Source organism: Callionymus lyra, chromosome 15 (genome assembly GCF_982586985.1).
Source record: "Callionymus lyra chromosome 15, fCalLyr1.hap1.1, whole genome shotgun sequence".
Taxonomy (NCBI): domain Eukaryota; kingdom Metazoa; phylum Chordata; class Actinopteri; order Syngnathiformes; family Callionymidae; genus Callionymus; species Callionymus lyra.
Window position 1 is genome coordinate 17,513,423 of NC_141832.1, and position 18,021 is coordinate 17,531,443.

General features: G+C 39.0%; 1 protein-coding gene across 1 annotated transcript; it reads right to left on the reverse strand.

The window, feature by feature from the left end:
* Nucleotides 1-1,729: 1,729 nt before the first annotated feature.
* galr2b (galanin receptor 2b) lies at nucleotides 1,730-17,945 on the reverse strand. The gene is made up of 3 exons (XM_087809089.1): nucleotides 17,896-17,945; nucleotides 13,216-13,599; nucleotides 1,730-3,188 (listed from the first exon to the last, which is right to left on the reverse strand). Exons 2-3 carry the CDS (start codon nucleotides 13,584-13,586, stop codon nucleotides 2,432-2,434), a joined length of 1,128 nt encoding a protein of 375 aa, XP_087665215.1. The 5' UTR covers nucleotides 13,587-13,599; nucleotides 17,896-17,945; the 3' UTR covers nucleotides 1,730-2,431.
* Nucleotides 17,946-18,021: the final 76 nt, after the last annotated feature.

Genomic DNA, 18,021 nt, shown 5'->3' on the forward strand with positions numbered 1-18,021 from the left:
TTTAAAACACTATAATAAGACAATTAATCATGAATAAATGAGCACATTTATAGATTTAGATTCGCTTTAAAATAAAATGTATTTTGTAAACGATCATTACACTGTATGTCGATGCTAATGCTAGCAGCATCTACTAGCAACGGACTTGTAAACAAACTTGAGGTATACTGAAGCTGCCGAGTCACCTTTGATCACATGTACATGTAAAAAAAAAATGCATCCCAATAACTGTTGACATTGTGAAATATATAATTACAAGCAAAGTATCATTGAAAGGATTATTTTCGGATGTTGATAGAAATTAAAAAAAACAAAAGTTGATTTTACGCTTAATGCTACTTGCTGTTAAAGCCGGACATTCAATTCCTCCAAAGAACCTTGGAAAACCTTGGCAGCATTTCTAGCCTCAAATTAATCAGTTTAGCTTGACTCGGTTTCCAACACTGCTAATGGCAAGTCATAAATCAAACGTATCCACTGTAAAAGTTTCAGCACTCGGGTAATATTTATGTGTTGCTACGGTTTTTGTGATGCGAAAGTGGTTTGTGTGTCGGTCTGGGCTCACACTCTCAGCGACATTATTCATGCTTTAGTAAGAAATGACTAGCATCCATGCTATCTGATAGCCGTGAAAAACTTGTGTTAACAATATCCTTGTTGAAAGTATAACTAATTTTTGCCTATTGGTTTTTGCTGATAACTTTAGTTTAATTCTTTTAAAAAGGCTAAAAAGGCGCTTTGAGTGTGTAGCATAAAACGTCAAAGTAGCAACTAGCATAGCCGCCAAATGCTGGGCCAGACCACACGTGTATTCGCAGGAAATGATAGTCCAAAGAAAGTATCATACGAGTCGAGGAATTGTCGGATTAAAGAACACAAGAACCTTGACGTACAAAAAGCCAGATCGATGAAGGATGATTTATGTACTTTACCTTCCATCGATTTCCTTTTACCTTTGGTTTTTGAATTTCAATTGTCAAACAAACGTAAAACGTCTTCACAGGTCGAGGTGAGAACATCAGAGATGAACTAATGCTGACTGTTAAAACAAAGGCGTAAATGTAGCCCTTAAGTTAACAAATTGCATTTTGAAAACTCTTTTTAAAAGTTTGTATTGATAAAATGTTATACTTATATTGACGAGAAGGGATGTGGTACTTTAAAAAATAAATTTCTTCTTCTCTTTCAAGCTCATTTGAAGCTGTTTTTTAACCATTTATTACAGTATATTCCAGTAAGCCTGTCTTACTATAAACCAGCCTTATGTAACATTTTAACTTTCCTCATACTTTTGAAAAAAACAAAAAACATTTAGAAAGCAAGAAACTGAAATATCACGACATTACGGTTAACCAGCTCCGACACTAGAGGGAGTCAGAAACAATATTTCAATCTTACATATTAAGATTGAAATACACAGACTTTTTTTTACTGTGTAGTCGTGGTTGCAATTTTGCTCCTGAATTAATATGTATGTTTATTAATTTAGGGCTAATTTTCTACTTCGTAGATTAAAGTGGACGTGTCTTAAAACGTGATTTAAGTACTTGCACTTGCTAACTTCTAAGTACTTCATGCTTAAATAAGTGATTTATTTTTTTGTTCAAATCAAAAATTGGCAAAACAACACAGGGTAATTTCTCTACTGTTTTCGTTTTTTTATGCGAGACGCAACATCTGGTTTTAAAACTAGCAGCAAAAATCAGCAGTTCATCAAGTGTCCACTTGAGGCTGGCTGCACAAACTCCCGAAATCAATCCAGCCAATAAAAATAATAAGTAAGACTTCAAGAAACATCTTCACAGCCTGGTCGACCTTCTTTCCTTTTGATTAAATTTTCTTGGTTTCCAAGACTTTAAATATCTATAATTCAAGCTGGCTTTAAAAACACCGCGTTTCCAAAATTGCCGCAAGTTGTCATCAAATCCTGGGTTCAGTATCAGACGGCAGACGTCAAAAAGCAAAACTTGAGGAAGATAAATCGCTCAAAAGAGTCTCTTTACAGGCAGTGACACACCAGCAACCTTTGACAAGTATTGATCGAGCTCATGAGATCAGCACAGTAGAGCTATAACCTTCATTAGAAGGTTCTCTTGCTCCTGGAGAGGTCGTCATGTCGAATGAAAAGAAACGCGAGGGTAGCAACAACTGCGATGTTTCACTGGAGGTTTGGGATTTAAAAGTAATTCAAAAGCATCTTTTCTTTTTTGGAACATTCCCTCCTCTCCCCTGGGGGGGCGATCACAAAGCAAACTGTTCAGCGAAGGAGCGATTGTCTGAGAAACGAGAGAAAATACCGCAGATCTGCAGTTGCTGAAACGACACACGGGAGGATGAGACGCAATCTTCGCTGGTGACAGTAGAAGCTGCGGCGCTCGAGGCGGAATCTGTACACGAAAAAAAAAAAAACCCAGCAGGGGGCGCCGGTGTGTCAAGTGTGGCGGTGGAACGGTAGGTTGACGGTGGCTTCTCTGGGCTCCACCATCCGTCTGTTCGTCATCTCGCACTCGTTCTGCCGCCCGTGCTCCTCGTTCATGTGCGACACCTCGGTGGACGCCGCCTCGAACCCCGGCACAGTGTTGGCCACGTGGACCACGTGGACCTTGTTCCGGCCGTTCTTGCTGAGGATGCAGCTGAACACCTTCTTGAAGCCCTTGCGAAAGTGCTTGGACACCAGGGCGTACACGATGGGGTTGACGCAGGAGTTGGCGTAGGCCATGCAGTGCGAGAGGATCCTGAAGGCGTAGGTGGTCTGGTTGAAGGGGAAGTCCCCGTAGTGGTAGCACAGGATGACCACGTGGTAGGGCAGCCAGCAGATGCAGAAGAGCACCGTCACGATGATGATCATCTTGGTCACTTTCCGCTTGGCCCTCTTGGACTCGGACATGCCGTCCAGGGGGTCCACCGCCGTCCAGAGGTACTTGATGGTCCGGGTGTAGGAGAGGCTCACGATCAGGACGGGGACGACGTAGCCGAACACGAACGTGCACGTGTCCAGGACCTTCCGGTTCTGCGCCTCCCAGCCGGGAATGCACACGGTGCTGTTGGCGTAGTCGATCAGGTCGTAGTAGCTGAGGTAGGGTCCGGCGAAGACCAGAGAGAGACCCCAGATGACCACCATGGCGACCACCGCGTTGCAAGGCGTCCTCAGCTCACGGGAGCGCAGCGGGTAGCGTATGGCCAGGTACCTGGAATGAAAGTACAGACTTGAACTATGACCTTTTTTTTTTCAAGCACGGATTATTGATGTGATTTTAGTGATGTTCGCGTGAGATCGTCTTTTGATTAATAATGTCTTGGACTCTGACCGTTGAGGTTTCGCAATCGAGATAGTGGACCTTCAGTAACCATGGTTGCAAACAGGATGATGAATGTATTATATAACTATTTTCCTTTTAAATAACTGAAAAAAACAAAATATATATATATATAAAATAACACTAAAGGAATGGTTAATAAGTTAATAAATGTATTTGTAAATAAAGAAAAATGAAACAAAGTTCCTGTTTGTAAAATTTTAAATGGCAAAAAAGGAAGTTCAGATATGGAATAAAGGATCCAAGATTTAAAATAAGATAGAAATTGCGATAGAATAAGTTTTAACTTATTGTTTATTATAATATATTCCAGTAACCCAGTCTTACTATAAACCCGCCTTACGTTACATTTGAACTTTCCTCATACTTTTGAAAAAAACAAAACATTTAGAATACTAGAAACTGAAATTTCACCACATTATGGTTACACAGCTCCGACACTAGAGGGAGTCGGAAACAATATTTCAATCTTACATATTAGGGCTTTAATTTATCATACTTTTTTTGTTGTGTAGTCGTGGTTGCATTTTGCTCCTGAATAAATTTTATATATATATTTTTGCTAACTTCTAAGTACTTCATGCTTAAAAATAGTGATTTATTTTGTTGTTTGAATCAAGAATGGCAAAACAGTGAATACATTTTGAAAAAAGGTTTTGAATCAACAACATTTTAAAAAGACTCAGATGCCCAAATACACACTCCATAATGGTAGACCTTTATTTCTTCCCAAAAGAAAAAAAAGAAATAATAAAATAAAGTTCCAGAATTTTTCAAAAAGGCAACCCAAGAAATGTAAATTCAGTTGGATAATAAAATATATGTTTCTGACACTTTAAAGAAGCACATTTAAACAAAAGTAGAGATTCAAAAGCTAAAATGTATTTATTTAAAAAGTTAAACTGAAATGTTATTCCTTTTTCTTTTTTTTTACGACAAAAAATACACTTGCTAGCTAGACCGTAACGACAAAAATACACTTGCTAGCTAGACCGTAACGACAAAAATACACTTGTTAGCTAGACTGTAACGACAAAAAACACTTGCTAGCTAGACTGTAACGACAAAAAAACACTTGCTAGCTAGACCATAACGACAAAAAACACTTGCTAGCTAGACCATAACGACAAAAAAACACTTGCTAGCTAGACCATAACGACAAAAAACACTTGCTAGCTAGACTGTAACGACAAAAAAACACTTGCTAGCTAGACCATAACGACAAAAAAACACTTGCTAGCTAGACTGTAACGACAAAAAATACTTGCTAGCTAGACTGCGACGACAAAAAAACACTTGCTAGCTAGACTGTAACGACAAAAAAAGTACTTGCTAGCTAGACCGTTACGACAAAAAATAAACACTTGCTAGCTAGACCGTAACGACAAAAATACACTTGTTAGCTAGACTGTAACGACAAAAAAACACTCACTAGCTAGACCGTGACGACATAAATACACTTGCTAGCTAGACTGTAACGACAAAAAAACACTTGCTAGCTAGACTGTAACGACAAAAAATACTTGCTAGCTAGACTGTAACGACAAAAAAACACTTGCTAGCTAGACTGTAACGACAAAAAATACTTGCTAGCTAGACCATAACGACAAAAAAACACTTGCTAGCTAGACTGTAACGACAAAAAATACTTGCTAGCTAGACTGTAACGACAAAAAAACACTTGCTAGCTAGACTGTAACGACAAAAAAACAACATTTTAAAAAGACACAGATGCCCAAATACACACTCCATAATGGTAGACCTTTATTTCTTCCCAAAAGAAAAAAAAGAAATAATAAAATAAAGTTCCAGAATTTTTCAAAAAGGCAACCCAAGAAATGTAAAGTCAGTTGGATAATAAAATATATGTGTTTCTGACACTTTAAAGAAGCACATTTAAACAAAAGTAGAGATTCAAAAGCTAAAATGTATTTATTTAAAAAGTTAAACTGAAATTTTATTCCTTTTTCTTTTTTTTTACTGAATAAAAAAAAAAAGATATTCTAGGAAAACGACAGTTAATGAAGTAAAATTAGTAAAATATCCCAAAAAAGTTCCTGTATGTACAACACTTTGTATGGATGGATAAATGCATAAAAATATTTAAAAAAAAAAACCTTTTATTTTAAATAGCAATAATATAGTTTTTCATTTGAATTGCTCATGTACAGACTCCCAATTATAGCAGACTTTCCACCAAAAAATAAGACTGAAAAATGTAGGAATTAAACCACTTTAGACAGTTTTATTCTTATAAAATGGCAAAATAAAGTTTAGTATTGGGTGGAAAAAATGAATTTCAAGGATTTTTTTTTTTTTTCTTTTAAAGAATCAAAAGAAAAAAGTCAGTCGAGGGGATGAAGCAGAGCCTGGACTCTCTGAGAAGAAAATCAAAAATGAAAGAATAAAACAGCAGGAAGACAAGCCTGCAGTAAAAAAAAAAAAGAAGAAAATCCCAAAAGAAAACTTGTCAACTGAAAAAAAGTTGAGATCAAGGCCGGGAAATATTTGATTTAAAAGACAAGAGGCTCCTTTTATAAGACGACTTGATTGGATCCTTCACTCGCTACGATGTCGGGGCCGGAGATCGACGTGAATACAAATGACTTCAAACATCCTCGACATCGCTGAACCACAGACAGTGATACAAATCAATCAAGAGCAAGATGTTATCAAACATTTTAAAAACACCCTTCATCTCCGTGACACTGATTTATGCATGAGATTCCCTGGAAGCCTCTCTATAGGCAACTTCTATACGTGGGAAGAACTGAGCCCAGCTGTGGCTCCTCTTAGAGCGAATCACAGCATCTGTCGTCAACCAGCTCTCGGCAGTCAAAGAAAAGAGCTCTTTTAGATTCGATGGCCATCGGAAAAATGTTGAAAAGCACTTGAAAGCACTTTATAAAAATAGGAGGGGGAAAAACCCATTTCCTCTGAAACCGAAAAGCAGCTCCATCGAAAATGAAACACGATTTATTAAATCCAAGTGAAAACAGCATTTAGTCTTAATGAATTATTTCTCTCCAAATGTATTTGAAAAAACTTACTAGACTGTAACTACAAAAAACACTTGTTAGCTAGACTGTAACTACAAAAAACATTTGTTAGCTAGACTGTAACTACAAAAAACACTTGTTAGCTAGACTGTAACGACAAAAAAAACACTCACTAGCTAGACCGTAACGACATAAATACACTTGCTAGCTAGACTGTATCGGCAAAAATACACTTGCTAGCTAGACCGTAATGACAAGAAAACACTTGCTAGCTAGACTGTAACTACAAAAAACAATTGTTAGCTAGACTGTAACTACAAAAAACACTTGTTAGCTAGACCGTAATGACAAAAAACACTTGCTAGCTAGACCGTAACGACAAAAAAACACTTGCTAGCTAGACCGTAACGACAAAAAAACACTCGCTAGCTAGACTGTAACGACATAAATACACTTGCTAGCTAGACTGTAATGACAAACATACACATGCTAGCTAGACCGTTACGACAAAAATACACTTGCTAGCTAGACCGTAATGACAAAAAACACTTGCTAGCTAGACTGTATAGACAAAAATACACTTGCTAGCCTGACTGTGACGACAGAAAAACACTTGCGAGCTAGACTGTAACGACAAAAAAAACACTCACTAGCTAGACCGTAACGACATAAATACACTTGCTAGCTAGACTGTAATGACAAAAATACACATGCTAGCTAGACCGTTACGACAAAAATACACTTGCTAGCTAGACTGTATCGGCAAAAATACACTTGCTAGCTAGACCGTAATGACAAGAAAACACTTGCTAGCTAGACTGTGATGACAAAAAACACTTGCTAGCTAGACTGTAACGACAAAAAAACACTTGCTAGCTAGACTGTAACAACAAAAAAACACTTGCTAGCTAGACTGTAACAACAAAAAAAACACTTGCTAGCTTGACTGTTACGACAAAAAAACACTTGCTAGCTAGACTGTAACAACAAAAAAACACTTGCTAGCTAGACTGTAACAACAAAAAAAACACTTGCTAGCTTGACTGTTACGACAAAAAAACCCTTGCTAGCTACACTGTGACGACAGAAAAACACTTGCTAGCTAGACTGTAACGACAAAAAAAGCGCTCAAAAAACATCAGAAAATATTCATAAAAAAAAATTGATCTATTATTGGGAGTAAAAAAACCTACAGAAATAAATTTGTATTAATGCTCAATGAAATTGTTAAAATTGTATTAATAACATTTTTCTATCTATGCTCCATAGGTTTTTTTTTGTTCTTGAAAATACCTGTATTTTATGCGTTTATAATGATAAAAATTGAAACTGAACTTCATTAGAGACCGTCTTTTAAAACACAAATTGCTATAATTATAATAATAACTAAAAGATTCCACAAGAAATTCTGGTATCAAGTCCTGCATTTTTCACTCAAGTAATAAATTGGGCTAAGATGTCGCTGGTCTTTCGTCGCCATGGTAACAGCCATACCCACCCACAGGGACGTTTATATATGTGACACGTGTGGGAGGACCTTTGGATTAGGACCGTGTTGACGAAAGTGGACTACACAAGTGCTAGTGGAGAGTCTGTGGTGTAGGTTACTGGACGGCCGGACGAGAGCTAGTACTCTTTATGAATGCTGAGTGTAGGTGTTTTGGGCCAAGAGCAACTTTCAACGATTCATCTTACGAAAGGGAAAAAAGATGCTTAATCACATACACCGTTTGAATCAAAGTCGTTGGACTTCGCTGATGTCGTCCTGTTTGTCGTTCTTCTTGGAGCGGCGTTCGATGGCACGAGCACAAAGTGAACTTCGATGGCTCAGAATCCCTCCCGAATGATTCGCAAATGATGTCGTCCTTTTGGATTCGACGGTCCCTGACCTTCATAGGGAATTCATGCAGAATTCTAATGCAGCGCTAATTAGAGTAAACAGCTGAACGAATATGAAGTCCCGACTGAAAATGTCCTAAATTAACAATATGTCAATATTTTTCCAGCTAATGAGAGAAAAACTGGATAGAAAACTCAAGACACAAACATGAGGAATTGCTCTTATAAGCGATGGATGCTTGAACGTTAACAGGCTATAAAACTGCAGTTAGAAAAATATATATATTTACAAAAATAAAACAAAGACACTGCAACTAATCCTGTTAGCCGCTATGCTAGTTAGCGGACAAAGACGGCACATAGACCTTTAGAAAAGATGGATGACTGACAGTTAAAGGGCACTAGGAAATAATCGGTGGTGGGTCATGGCCAGCAAGGCCTTCTCTGCTGGCCTAAACATAATCAGAAAATAAATTTAATTTTTAATTAAAAATATTGTTGTTTTTATCGTTTTTTTCATAAATATGTATTAAATCATTCATCCTAGTCTTTCTTGTCATTTAATTTATTGTATATATGTTTATTGTACGTTCATGTGAGAGCTTTCGTCCAATCGTATTTGAGCCGTCACGTGTTGCCAGAAGAAATCTACCCGAGGCCTTCAGTCGTTTCAGAAGTGGCCCTTTCCCATTGAAATCAACGGCAGCCGAAGGATTGTGTTAACCAATCAGATTCGATGATTTGGGTTAATTTAAATGATTGTTTTTCAACACACAAGGGGTGAAGAGCTTGATCTGTTCGTGGATATATTTGCAAAGCCATTTTCAAGAAGGTTATTTCAAGAAAAGCTGGACGTTAAGAAAGTAATGTTAACTCCGAGTCGAGTCTTTCAAAGGATTTATCTGCCACACATGAGCTACGTGATTAAATGCATTTTTTTCTAAATAATGTAATCAAACTTTTACTTGTGATCAAAATATCACCCGAACGAAACTTGCTGGAGCTCGCAGAAGAAAATGATAAAAGTATTAATAAGACCTCCTGCTGCGCAGACAGTGACAGCAGCATCGTGGGAACAGATTTGGGGTTTTCATCTTTATGTTGAAAGGACCACGCGTGTCCCTGACATTCACTCAAAACTTTAAAGGAAGAAACTTGATATCCACAAAGTATATTCAATGTGGAATTTTTGTTGTGAAACTGAGAAGCTATATCTGAACCTTACGGTAAGAGAAACGCTTTATATGAACTCTTAAGTGGCTTTAATATATAATCAGATGAAGGCTTATATGAGTTAAACAAGTATAACAAGTATAACTTGTCCCGGCCTGAGAGGGAGGCCATGGAGAAGTATATCAAAAATTCTCTTTCGGCTGGCCTCATAAGACCCTCCTCCTCCCCTTTTGGTGCTGGTTTCTTTTTCGTCTCCAAAAAGGACAAGTCTCTTCGTCCTTGTATCGACTTCAGGGGACTCAACAACATTACAATCAAGAACAAGTATGCCCTGCCCCTCATCAGTTCCGCATTCGAGCCACTGCAGGGCGCTACAGTCTTCTCGAAATTGGACCTACGCAATGCCTACCACCTGGTGCGCATCCGTGAAGGGGATGAGTGGAAGACTGCTTTTAACACCCCCTCAGCCATTTTGAATACCTTGTCATGCCCTTCGGTCTCTCTTATGCCCCTGCTGTGTTCCAGAACCTTGTAAATTACGTACTCCGGGACTTTCTCAACCGCTCCGTTTTTGTCTATTTGGACGACATACTTATTTTTTCTCAGGACCAGGAGGAGCACTGCCAGCACGTCCGACAAGTTCTTCAGCGGCTGTTGGAGAACAAACTGTATGTGAAGGCCGAGAAGTGCGAGTTCAGTGTCACCTCTGTATCCTTCCTTGGGTTCATCATAGCGAGCGGACAAGTGAGGACCTGCCCCGAGAAGGTCAGTGCTGTGACAGACTGGCCCATCCCCAATTCCCGCAAGAAACTGCAGCAGTTTCTGGGGTTTGCAAATTTCTACCGGAGGTTCATCCGGAACTACAGCAGGGTTGCAGCCCCTCTCACTCGTCTCACCTCTCCTGCCCTCCCATTTGCCTGGTCACCCGAGGCGGAGACTGCCTTCTCGGATCTAAAAAGACTTTTCTCGTCTGCCCCCATTCTCATCCAACCTGACCCCTCCAAGCAATTCATCGTGGAGGTCGATGCGTCTGACACGGGGGTGGGGGCGGTCCTGTCCCAGCGCTCTGCCTCTGACGAGAAGGTTTCGCAGGGTCTCATCCTCGACCCCTCCATCATCCGGGACTTCCATCTGGCTCACCCAGAGAGGCCTAGGTCGCCTATAGGCGTCCCTTGAGGGGGGGGGTACTGTTGTGGTCACAGCAGTCTGCTGTGTTTTCCTGCTTCTGGTCTGCCACTCCCCCTGTCGTCTCACCTCACACATGGTCCTCATCTTCAATCATGCTCACCTGGTCTTGATCCCCAATCAACCCCCTTCATAAACCCTTGGATTCCCCGCGGTCGGCGCCAGATCGTACTACGCACAACCGTGGTAACTATACGTGCCTGGTTCAGTGTTATTTGCTACCTCGCTCTTGAACTCTAGTCTCTTGTTGTTTTTTGGACCACATCTAACCTTTTGTTCCTCTACCTGCAGTTACCCAGATCACTCACTCCAGCTCACCCACCTTGCTCTCCCTCCGGCTTCCTCATCCACTACCTGCTCCCCTCCTATTCAATAAACCCTGTTTGAATTCCCTTGAACATCGCCTCTGTCTGCTCTTGGGTTCAGCATCAACAAACCTAACAGGACAATGTTAAATCTTTTTCCAGTCCATGCCTCATTCAACCTCGGGGCCTCGAGCCTTGGCTTTGATTTCAGCAGTGATCAATTGTGACACATATCATTAGATCAATGACTCCTCGAGACACGAAACTCTCATATACTTCCCCGGCTTGACTGCGAGGTTTGAAATGTAGTCATCATGACAGGGTAGCTTCTCCGCCGGTGCATCGTTGATCTACTGCGAGCTCAGCAAGACAAGTCATCGAGGCTGAGCTGTGATTTAATTCCTGCAGGGACGGGATATCTTTCCGCTCTTCAAACTCCACTGTCTTCAACAGGAAACAAGACGTGGGTAAACAGACAATGGTCTGGTTCTTTTCCATGTACGACTAATTGGGAAAAACTGAGATATTGACTTGTCCTTGAGTCTATATTGACCGAGCCGGCGACACAGAGGTCTCAGCAGCAGGTCGACCACTTACTAATTTGCCTCCTGGTCGGCGGATAAGCGCGGAGGCAACTCTCTATGGCAACGTTCAAAATGATGACGAATAAAACACTTTGACTTCCAAAGCACACACACAAAAAAAAAAGTCTCATCGTCTCTTTTCTGCTCAAGTTCCTACTAAGAAATGATCATTTAACATTTAGTGGGATTCATGCCTTCAAAGCTCGACAACCAATAAGGGGCCATATTGATTTGACCACCTCATAACAAGGAGGATTGAGGATAAACTGATGGTTTGTTACACAACTTGAAGATGGCGGAGTTCCAGGTTTATTCCCACTGTTGCGTTCAGGTACATCGTAATTCCTTGGCAGGTTTGCATCACAGATTTATTACAAATTTGTGCTGGAATTTCTCTCAAATTGAACATTTTACATTTAGGAGTGTTTTAGATACAAAATATTTGAATTATTTCATTGATTTTTCTTATAGAAAATAATTTTCGAAGTCTGTATCATTCAGCGTTTCTTTTTGGACAATTTCATGGAGCTTGTCTTAGTAGCTGCTTGAGGTACACAAACACAGTGACAGGGATACATATTTAGACCTTTGTTAAATTGTTGAAAAGTTGTGTGCGTGTGTCTGCGCTTGTGTGTGCATGTGCGTTCGTGTATGTAAAAAAAAAAGTGCCGGAAATTGTTGTTTTTTTCTTTTTTTAGAAACCTTGATGCAGTAGAACTTGTAAAAGTAAACCCTTGTGTCTTGTTTGCTGAGCTCAGTCATGGTGTATGACATGTGACATGAAACTGTCTTCCACAACCTCAGCTTGGTAGCAGAGTTTGCTCCTCACACAGTTTTAAGCTCCTACACAACTGTATGTTTTTCACTTAATTACTGTGTTTCAACCTGTTTGTGAAATTGATGATCATTAGCATCTGTTTGGTAGAATTGTTGATCATACACTTCACTATAATTCTAAAAAAACACTGATTTTGTGCAAATGTACCTTTAAGAATTGATGCTGGTTTGAAGGCAAAGGGTAGTAACAACAAATATTGATTTGAGTTAGATTTCTCTTTTGTTTGCTCACTTTGCATTTTGTAAATAGATAAAAATAAACAATTATTATTTATATTTTTGAAAGCATTCTTAGTTTACAGCATTTTTTCACACCTGCCTAAAACTTTTGCACAGTACTGTATACTTTAAAAAGGGGTTGTTTCCCCCCTGGTAACGGAAAAATCCTTTGTGTTTACTAAAAAAGTGCAGAAATATGCTTATTTAATAATTAATTTAAATTACATTCAAAATAAATGCTTTTTAATCATTACTAATATATTACTTAACATAAAACATTGACATGACATGTTTTTTAAAGTATATCTAGTAGTTTTATTTATAATTATTATAATAATATGATTATATACAATACTTTGTTCCCCCCCTGATTTTAAAAGCAGTTGTTGTAGTTGTTGTAGAAAAACCTTTTCGTCGTAAACAATAAACTTAAACTTAAATCCTGATAAAACTACCCCCCTAAAAAAATGTTATCATCTATTTTTCAGGAATAAAATATAAATACAACCCAAAAACATCTTTGTTGACGTAATAATCAATCATTTTTCACTTCTTTAAATCCCTCAATTCATCAACTTGAAGAAACAACAATGAAACAAATAAGTGTATTGGCTTGCGTGTTGCTGGAATGCTGCCATGTTTCCGTAGCCATTAGCGTGATGATGCCATCGAGCTCGTTGCCAAGCGAGTCGGACATAATGAGGTGTTGTTATTGTCAGCGGTCGGACACCTGGACGGTGTGATCGTAGGGTCTTACCGGTCGACGGAGACGGCGGCCAGCGTGAAGCTGCTGGCGTACATGGTGAGGTTGATGAAGAAGTGCACCACCTTGCACATGAAGGAGCCGAACACCCAGCCCTCCAGCGAGTAGATGGTGGCTTGGAAGGGCACGCAGAAGATGATGAAGAAGAAGTCGGCCACGCTCAGGTTCAGGATGAACAGGTTGGTGGTGTTGTAGCCCAGCTGGCCGCTCCGCAGCAGCACGGCCAGAACCAGGCTGTTGCCCACCGTGCCCAGCAGGAAGATGAGCGAGAAGACCACCGACACGATCACGCTGGCCGCGTTCAGCTGGTAGCTCTCGGACACGTTGGCCTGGACCCCCCGGCTGAAGTCCTCAAAGTCGGACATCGTGGACTCAGTCCTAGGAGATGAAAATGATGGTTTAGTTGGTTTGAAGAAGACGTGTTGCAAAGTGCAGCTCAAGAGACCAAACACCCCTTTAAATCCATGCATGTTAAAGGGATAATAAAATATTTATAAGTTTTAAATAAATAATAAGGTCATATACATTTTTTTTTAATTGATAATTGTTTTGTTTCTCATCCCTGGCAAACCCAGGGTACTTCAGCTAGTAATTTATTAAAACAAAACATGTACAATTATGGAACCAACAAAGCTCAATAAACTTTCCTATACAGAATATATATATATATATATATATATATATATATATATATATATATGTCACAGTACGGATTGGAATCCAGTAGGATCTAGAATCTTACTTGGAATTCCAATCTGTACCCGTAGGATTGGAATTCCATGATTCAGTCTATTTTCCCAAACATTTTGATGTAATCTGAATTTCTCCTATTGGAATTTGAGATTGTCCTGGTAGAATTCCCATTTGTCCAAGGACAGGTTTTAATTCCAATATTCCGATCCCAATACAGTAGTAGAATTCCAATCCCTCCTAGTAGAGATTGGAATTCACTATTAGAATCTGAAATACTCGTAGGACAGATTGGAATTCCAATATTCAGATCCCAGTTCAGTAGTAGGATGGATTGGAATATAGTAGGATCTGGAATCCTACTAGTACAGATTGGAATTCCATGATTCAGTCTATTTTCCCAAACATTTTGATATAATCTGAATTTCCCCTATTAGAGTTAGAGATTGTTTTGGTAGAATTCCCATTTGTCCTAGGACAGATTGGAATTCCAATAATTGGATCTCAATACAGTAGTAGAATTCCAATCTCTCCTAGTAGAGATTGGAATTCACTAGTAGAATCTGGAATTCCATGATTCAGTCTATTTTCCCAAACATTTTGATGTAATCTGAATTTCCCCTATAAGAATTGGAGATTGTCCTGGTAGAATTCCCATTTGTCCTAGGACAGATTGGAATTCCAATAATTGGATCCCAATACAGTAGTAGAATTCCAATCCTTCCTAGGACAGATTGGAATTTTCAATATTCAGATCCCAGTTCAGTAGTAGGACAGATTGGAATCCGGTAGTATCTGGAATCCTCCTAGGACAGATTGTAATTCCATGATTCAGTCTATTTTCTAAAACGTTTCGATGTAATCCAAATTTCTCCTATTAGAATTGGAGATTGTCCTGGTAGATTATTCTCATTTCTCCTAGGACAGGTTGGAATCCCAATATTCAGATCCCAGTTCAGTAGTAGGATTCCAATCTGTACTCTGACATATGTATAAATATTTTTTTTTTAAATGTCACCCTCCTGATTTTGACAAATGAAAAACATGAACTCCTTTTATTTTTCCCTTCTTTATTTCTGCTTGATGGCTCCTGACAACACTCGCAGTTTTTTAATGTTGCACTCGAGGAAATCAAATCACCGACCCATGGCCCCAATATCCAGTTTATCTTGTCAGTTTACTTTTAATGACGATTAAATCTTTTTCTTTAAAAGTACATATTTTATTCACACATTTTCTGTATTCCTCGGAGCAGACGGCGAAGTGCATGGACGTGAATATTCAAGCAGCTTTATTCAAACACTCAGAGGAGCAGCTTTTAGACGAATGGAAATACAGTTTAATAAAGATGCAAATTTAGAGTATCCATCACCAGCTGGCTGTTCTCATAATATTCATTTAAAGTTCTAAGACCAGAGTCTCCAGATACTCAGAAAGCTTTTAGGAGTACAAGCTACTGACTAGATATTATAAAAGTCTATTAAATATAGCTCCCAAGTCATTTAGCTAAAGATAAAATATCCCTATTGATAAGTAATAATGATAAAACTTTAGGTTGTAAGTATTTTTAAATCACTGAATTCAGCTGATGAATCGCTTTTCAGAAGTGCTTTTCAATGCTTTAGTGTAGTCACGCACCAAAACGTAATAATGAAAATATTGTTTTTGGCTCCCCCTAGTGGCAGAATGGGAATGTTGTCAAATCTACGTTATGCTGCTGCTGCTGCATGTACATTTGTTTTAAAATCGAATGAAAATGAAAACTATCATTAGAGAAAATGTACAGAAAAATGTCGAAATGTTAGATATAAAATTGTTATGCATAAAAACCTCAGGTTTATTTGGTAGAATTTCTGTAAAATCCAATAAAAATAGATTAAACTACACATTTAAATTGATCAAATTAGTCCTTAAGTCCTGTTGAAAGTCAGTTTAAAATCCTGCGTCCTCAACCTAAAATGTAATTTGGTCGTCCATCTGGTGTTTGGATGTTTCAGGAGCAAACTGTGCCTTATAGATCTGGTTTGGCAGAGGTACGCGAGAGCCAAGCAATTTAGAAACAAACAATAAAATCTTTAAATTGGATCCTGACGGTGACAGGAAGTCGAGGGGCCGACCTGTGGTGTAATGTGATCATGCTGTTAGTGCCAGACAGCACCAGCTGGAGACCCCTAGTCAGGGATAATAGAGCAAGATTCAGTCGCCCAAATGTATGACTCAGTCAAAGACGGTAGAAGTACAATGTTTGTACTATAACCTGTTTTTCTCTTTGAAAAAACTGCCTTGAAAAACTCCGGGGGGACAAAATGGCAGATGGATCTACAGGTTATGAACAATATAGTTAAAAAATATGTTTAGTAGGGGTGTTAGAAAATTTCAAAATGGCAATATATTGCGATATTTTGTTCCACAAAACTGTATCGATATTGGACAGCAGTGCATCAATTATTAAAAAAATAAAAAATAAAAAATCCCAGAATTTACAATCAGCATCTAAATATTTGTTCATTTTTGTGTCGCAAATAAGCTTCCGGCCACTAGATGGCAGCTGTCCTTCTGTCCTCTGAAGCTAAATAAACATTGAAATCCCATGAAATCCCAGTGATGACTGAGGACGAGAGGATACAGTTGACCCTCAGCTTGTTTTGGTTCCAAAACGAATGAAAGCAGTAATGAGTTTGTCAAGAGTGATGTGGTCTGTAAATTCTGCCACACCAGAGTCAAGTACTCGACAATACTACAAATATATCCTTGTTCCTACAGTATTGCATTATATCGAAATATATTGGATCATTGCCCCTGTATTGTGATATATGTCGTATTTCAAGATTATTGTCAATACAATGGAGTAAACCCAACAGTACTAATGTATCAGACATTATGACCAAAATCTAGTACAGTATCAATGCAACTTCTCCCCTGAATCTAATCCTGTTGTTTTAATCCGGCCGGTAAAATGTGGAATGTTCTGTAGGACGTGAGATCTAAATAAATTGAGGTCTTGATCACGAGTGAGGGTTGTATGAATTGAGAGGTAGCACCGACACACAAACAGAATCAGCCTCTTCACGCACAAGGTGGTGTTGAAGTAGAAACCTGAGCCAGAAGACAATCCCCTCGATTTACAAGTCCATCAACGTTCCGACTCTCACGGGGAGGGAGACTCTTACCTCCCCCTTTGTGACAGGGTGCGGGGGGGGGAGGGGGGGAGATCAATCCAACAGAAGAGACTCAAAATAAATATAAAAAACAAAACAAGAAAATTACATTTTTAAACCTTTTTTTTAGTTTGGAATTGTATAGTTATAGTTCTAAACATGGATTTTAATTGATTGAAAACGTGTAATTTAATTGATTGAAAGCTCATTTTTAGACTCAATCTTTAGTATTTTAAAGCAACTTCCCAAATTCAATATTGCTTCCGACATCACCGTTGCAATACGTTTTCCATCTTTACCGTCTCGGGTTGAAAACCTTCTTGATAAAGTAGACGCTAACAGGAACTTAACGGATCTAAAATGAAATTAAATTGCGCTAAAAGGGATCCTTGTGGTCGAGCCGACACTAGAAAGCTTAAAAACCATGATCTCAGAAGAACAATAGCAGACACTCAAGAGATGCAGGGATGTGAAGAAAAGGGATGAACCAGCAGGAGAATTCGGAGGATGAAAAGCGCTGCTCAGCAATGTGCATTCCTCCCTCAAGCCTTCTTCATCCCAAAATGATTCTGTCACATTAAAGTTTTAACCCGAATGTAAAAGCCACGACAAAAGAAACCAACTTAAGAAGATCAAGTCGATATTTTTTTTTCAAGTCATATTCAAGCAGCTCCGGGGCGTGAGCTCAGAAAGAAAGTGGATCAAACAGTGTCTGAGAAGCAGCAGCAGCAGCAGCAGCAGCAGGAGATTCTCCTTCATCGTAAAAAAAAAAACTTTGAGAATCCAGGTTTTTTTAGCTTCTAGATGATGCAGATAAAGGACCTACCCTGGGCGTCGATGAGGAGAAGAGATCCTCGCCTCAGATCACAGTGTGAAGATGCGCATCCTCCACACTCTCATGATGATGAGCACAGATGCCGGTGTGATGCTGCCGTCTCCCCCCTCTCTCTCT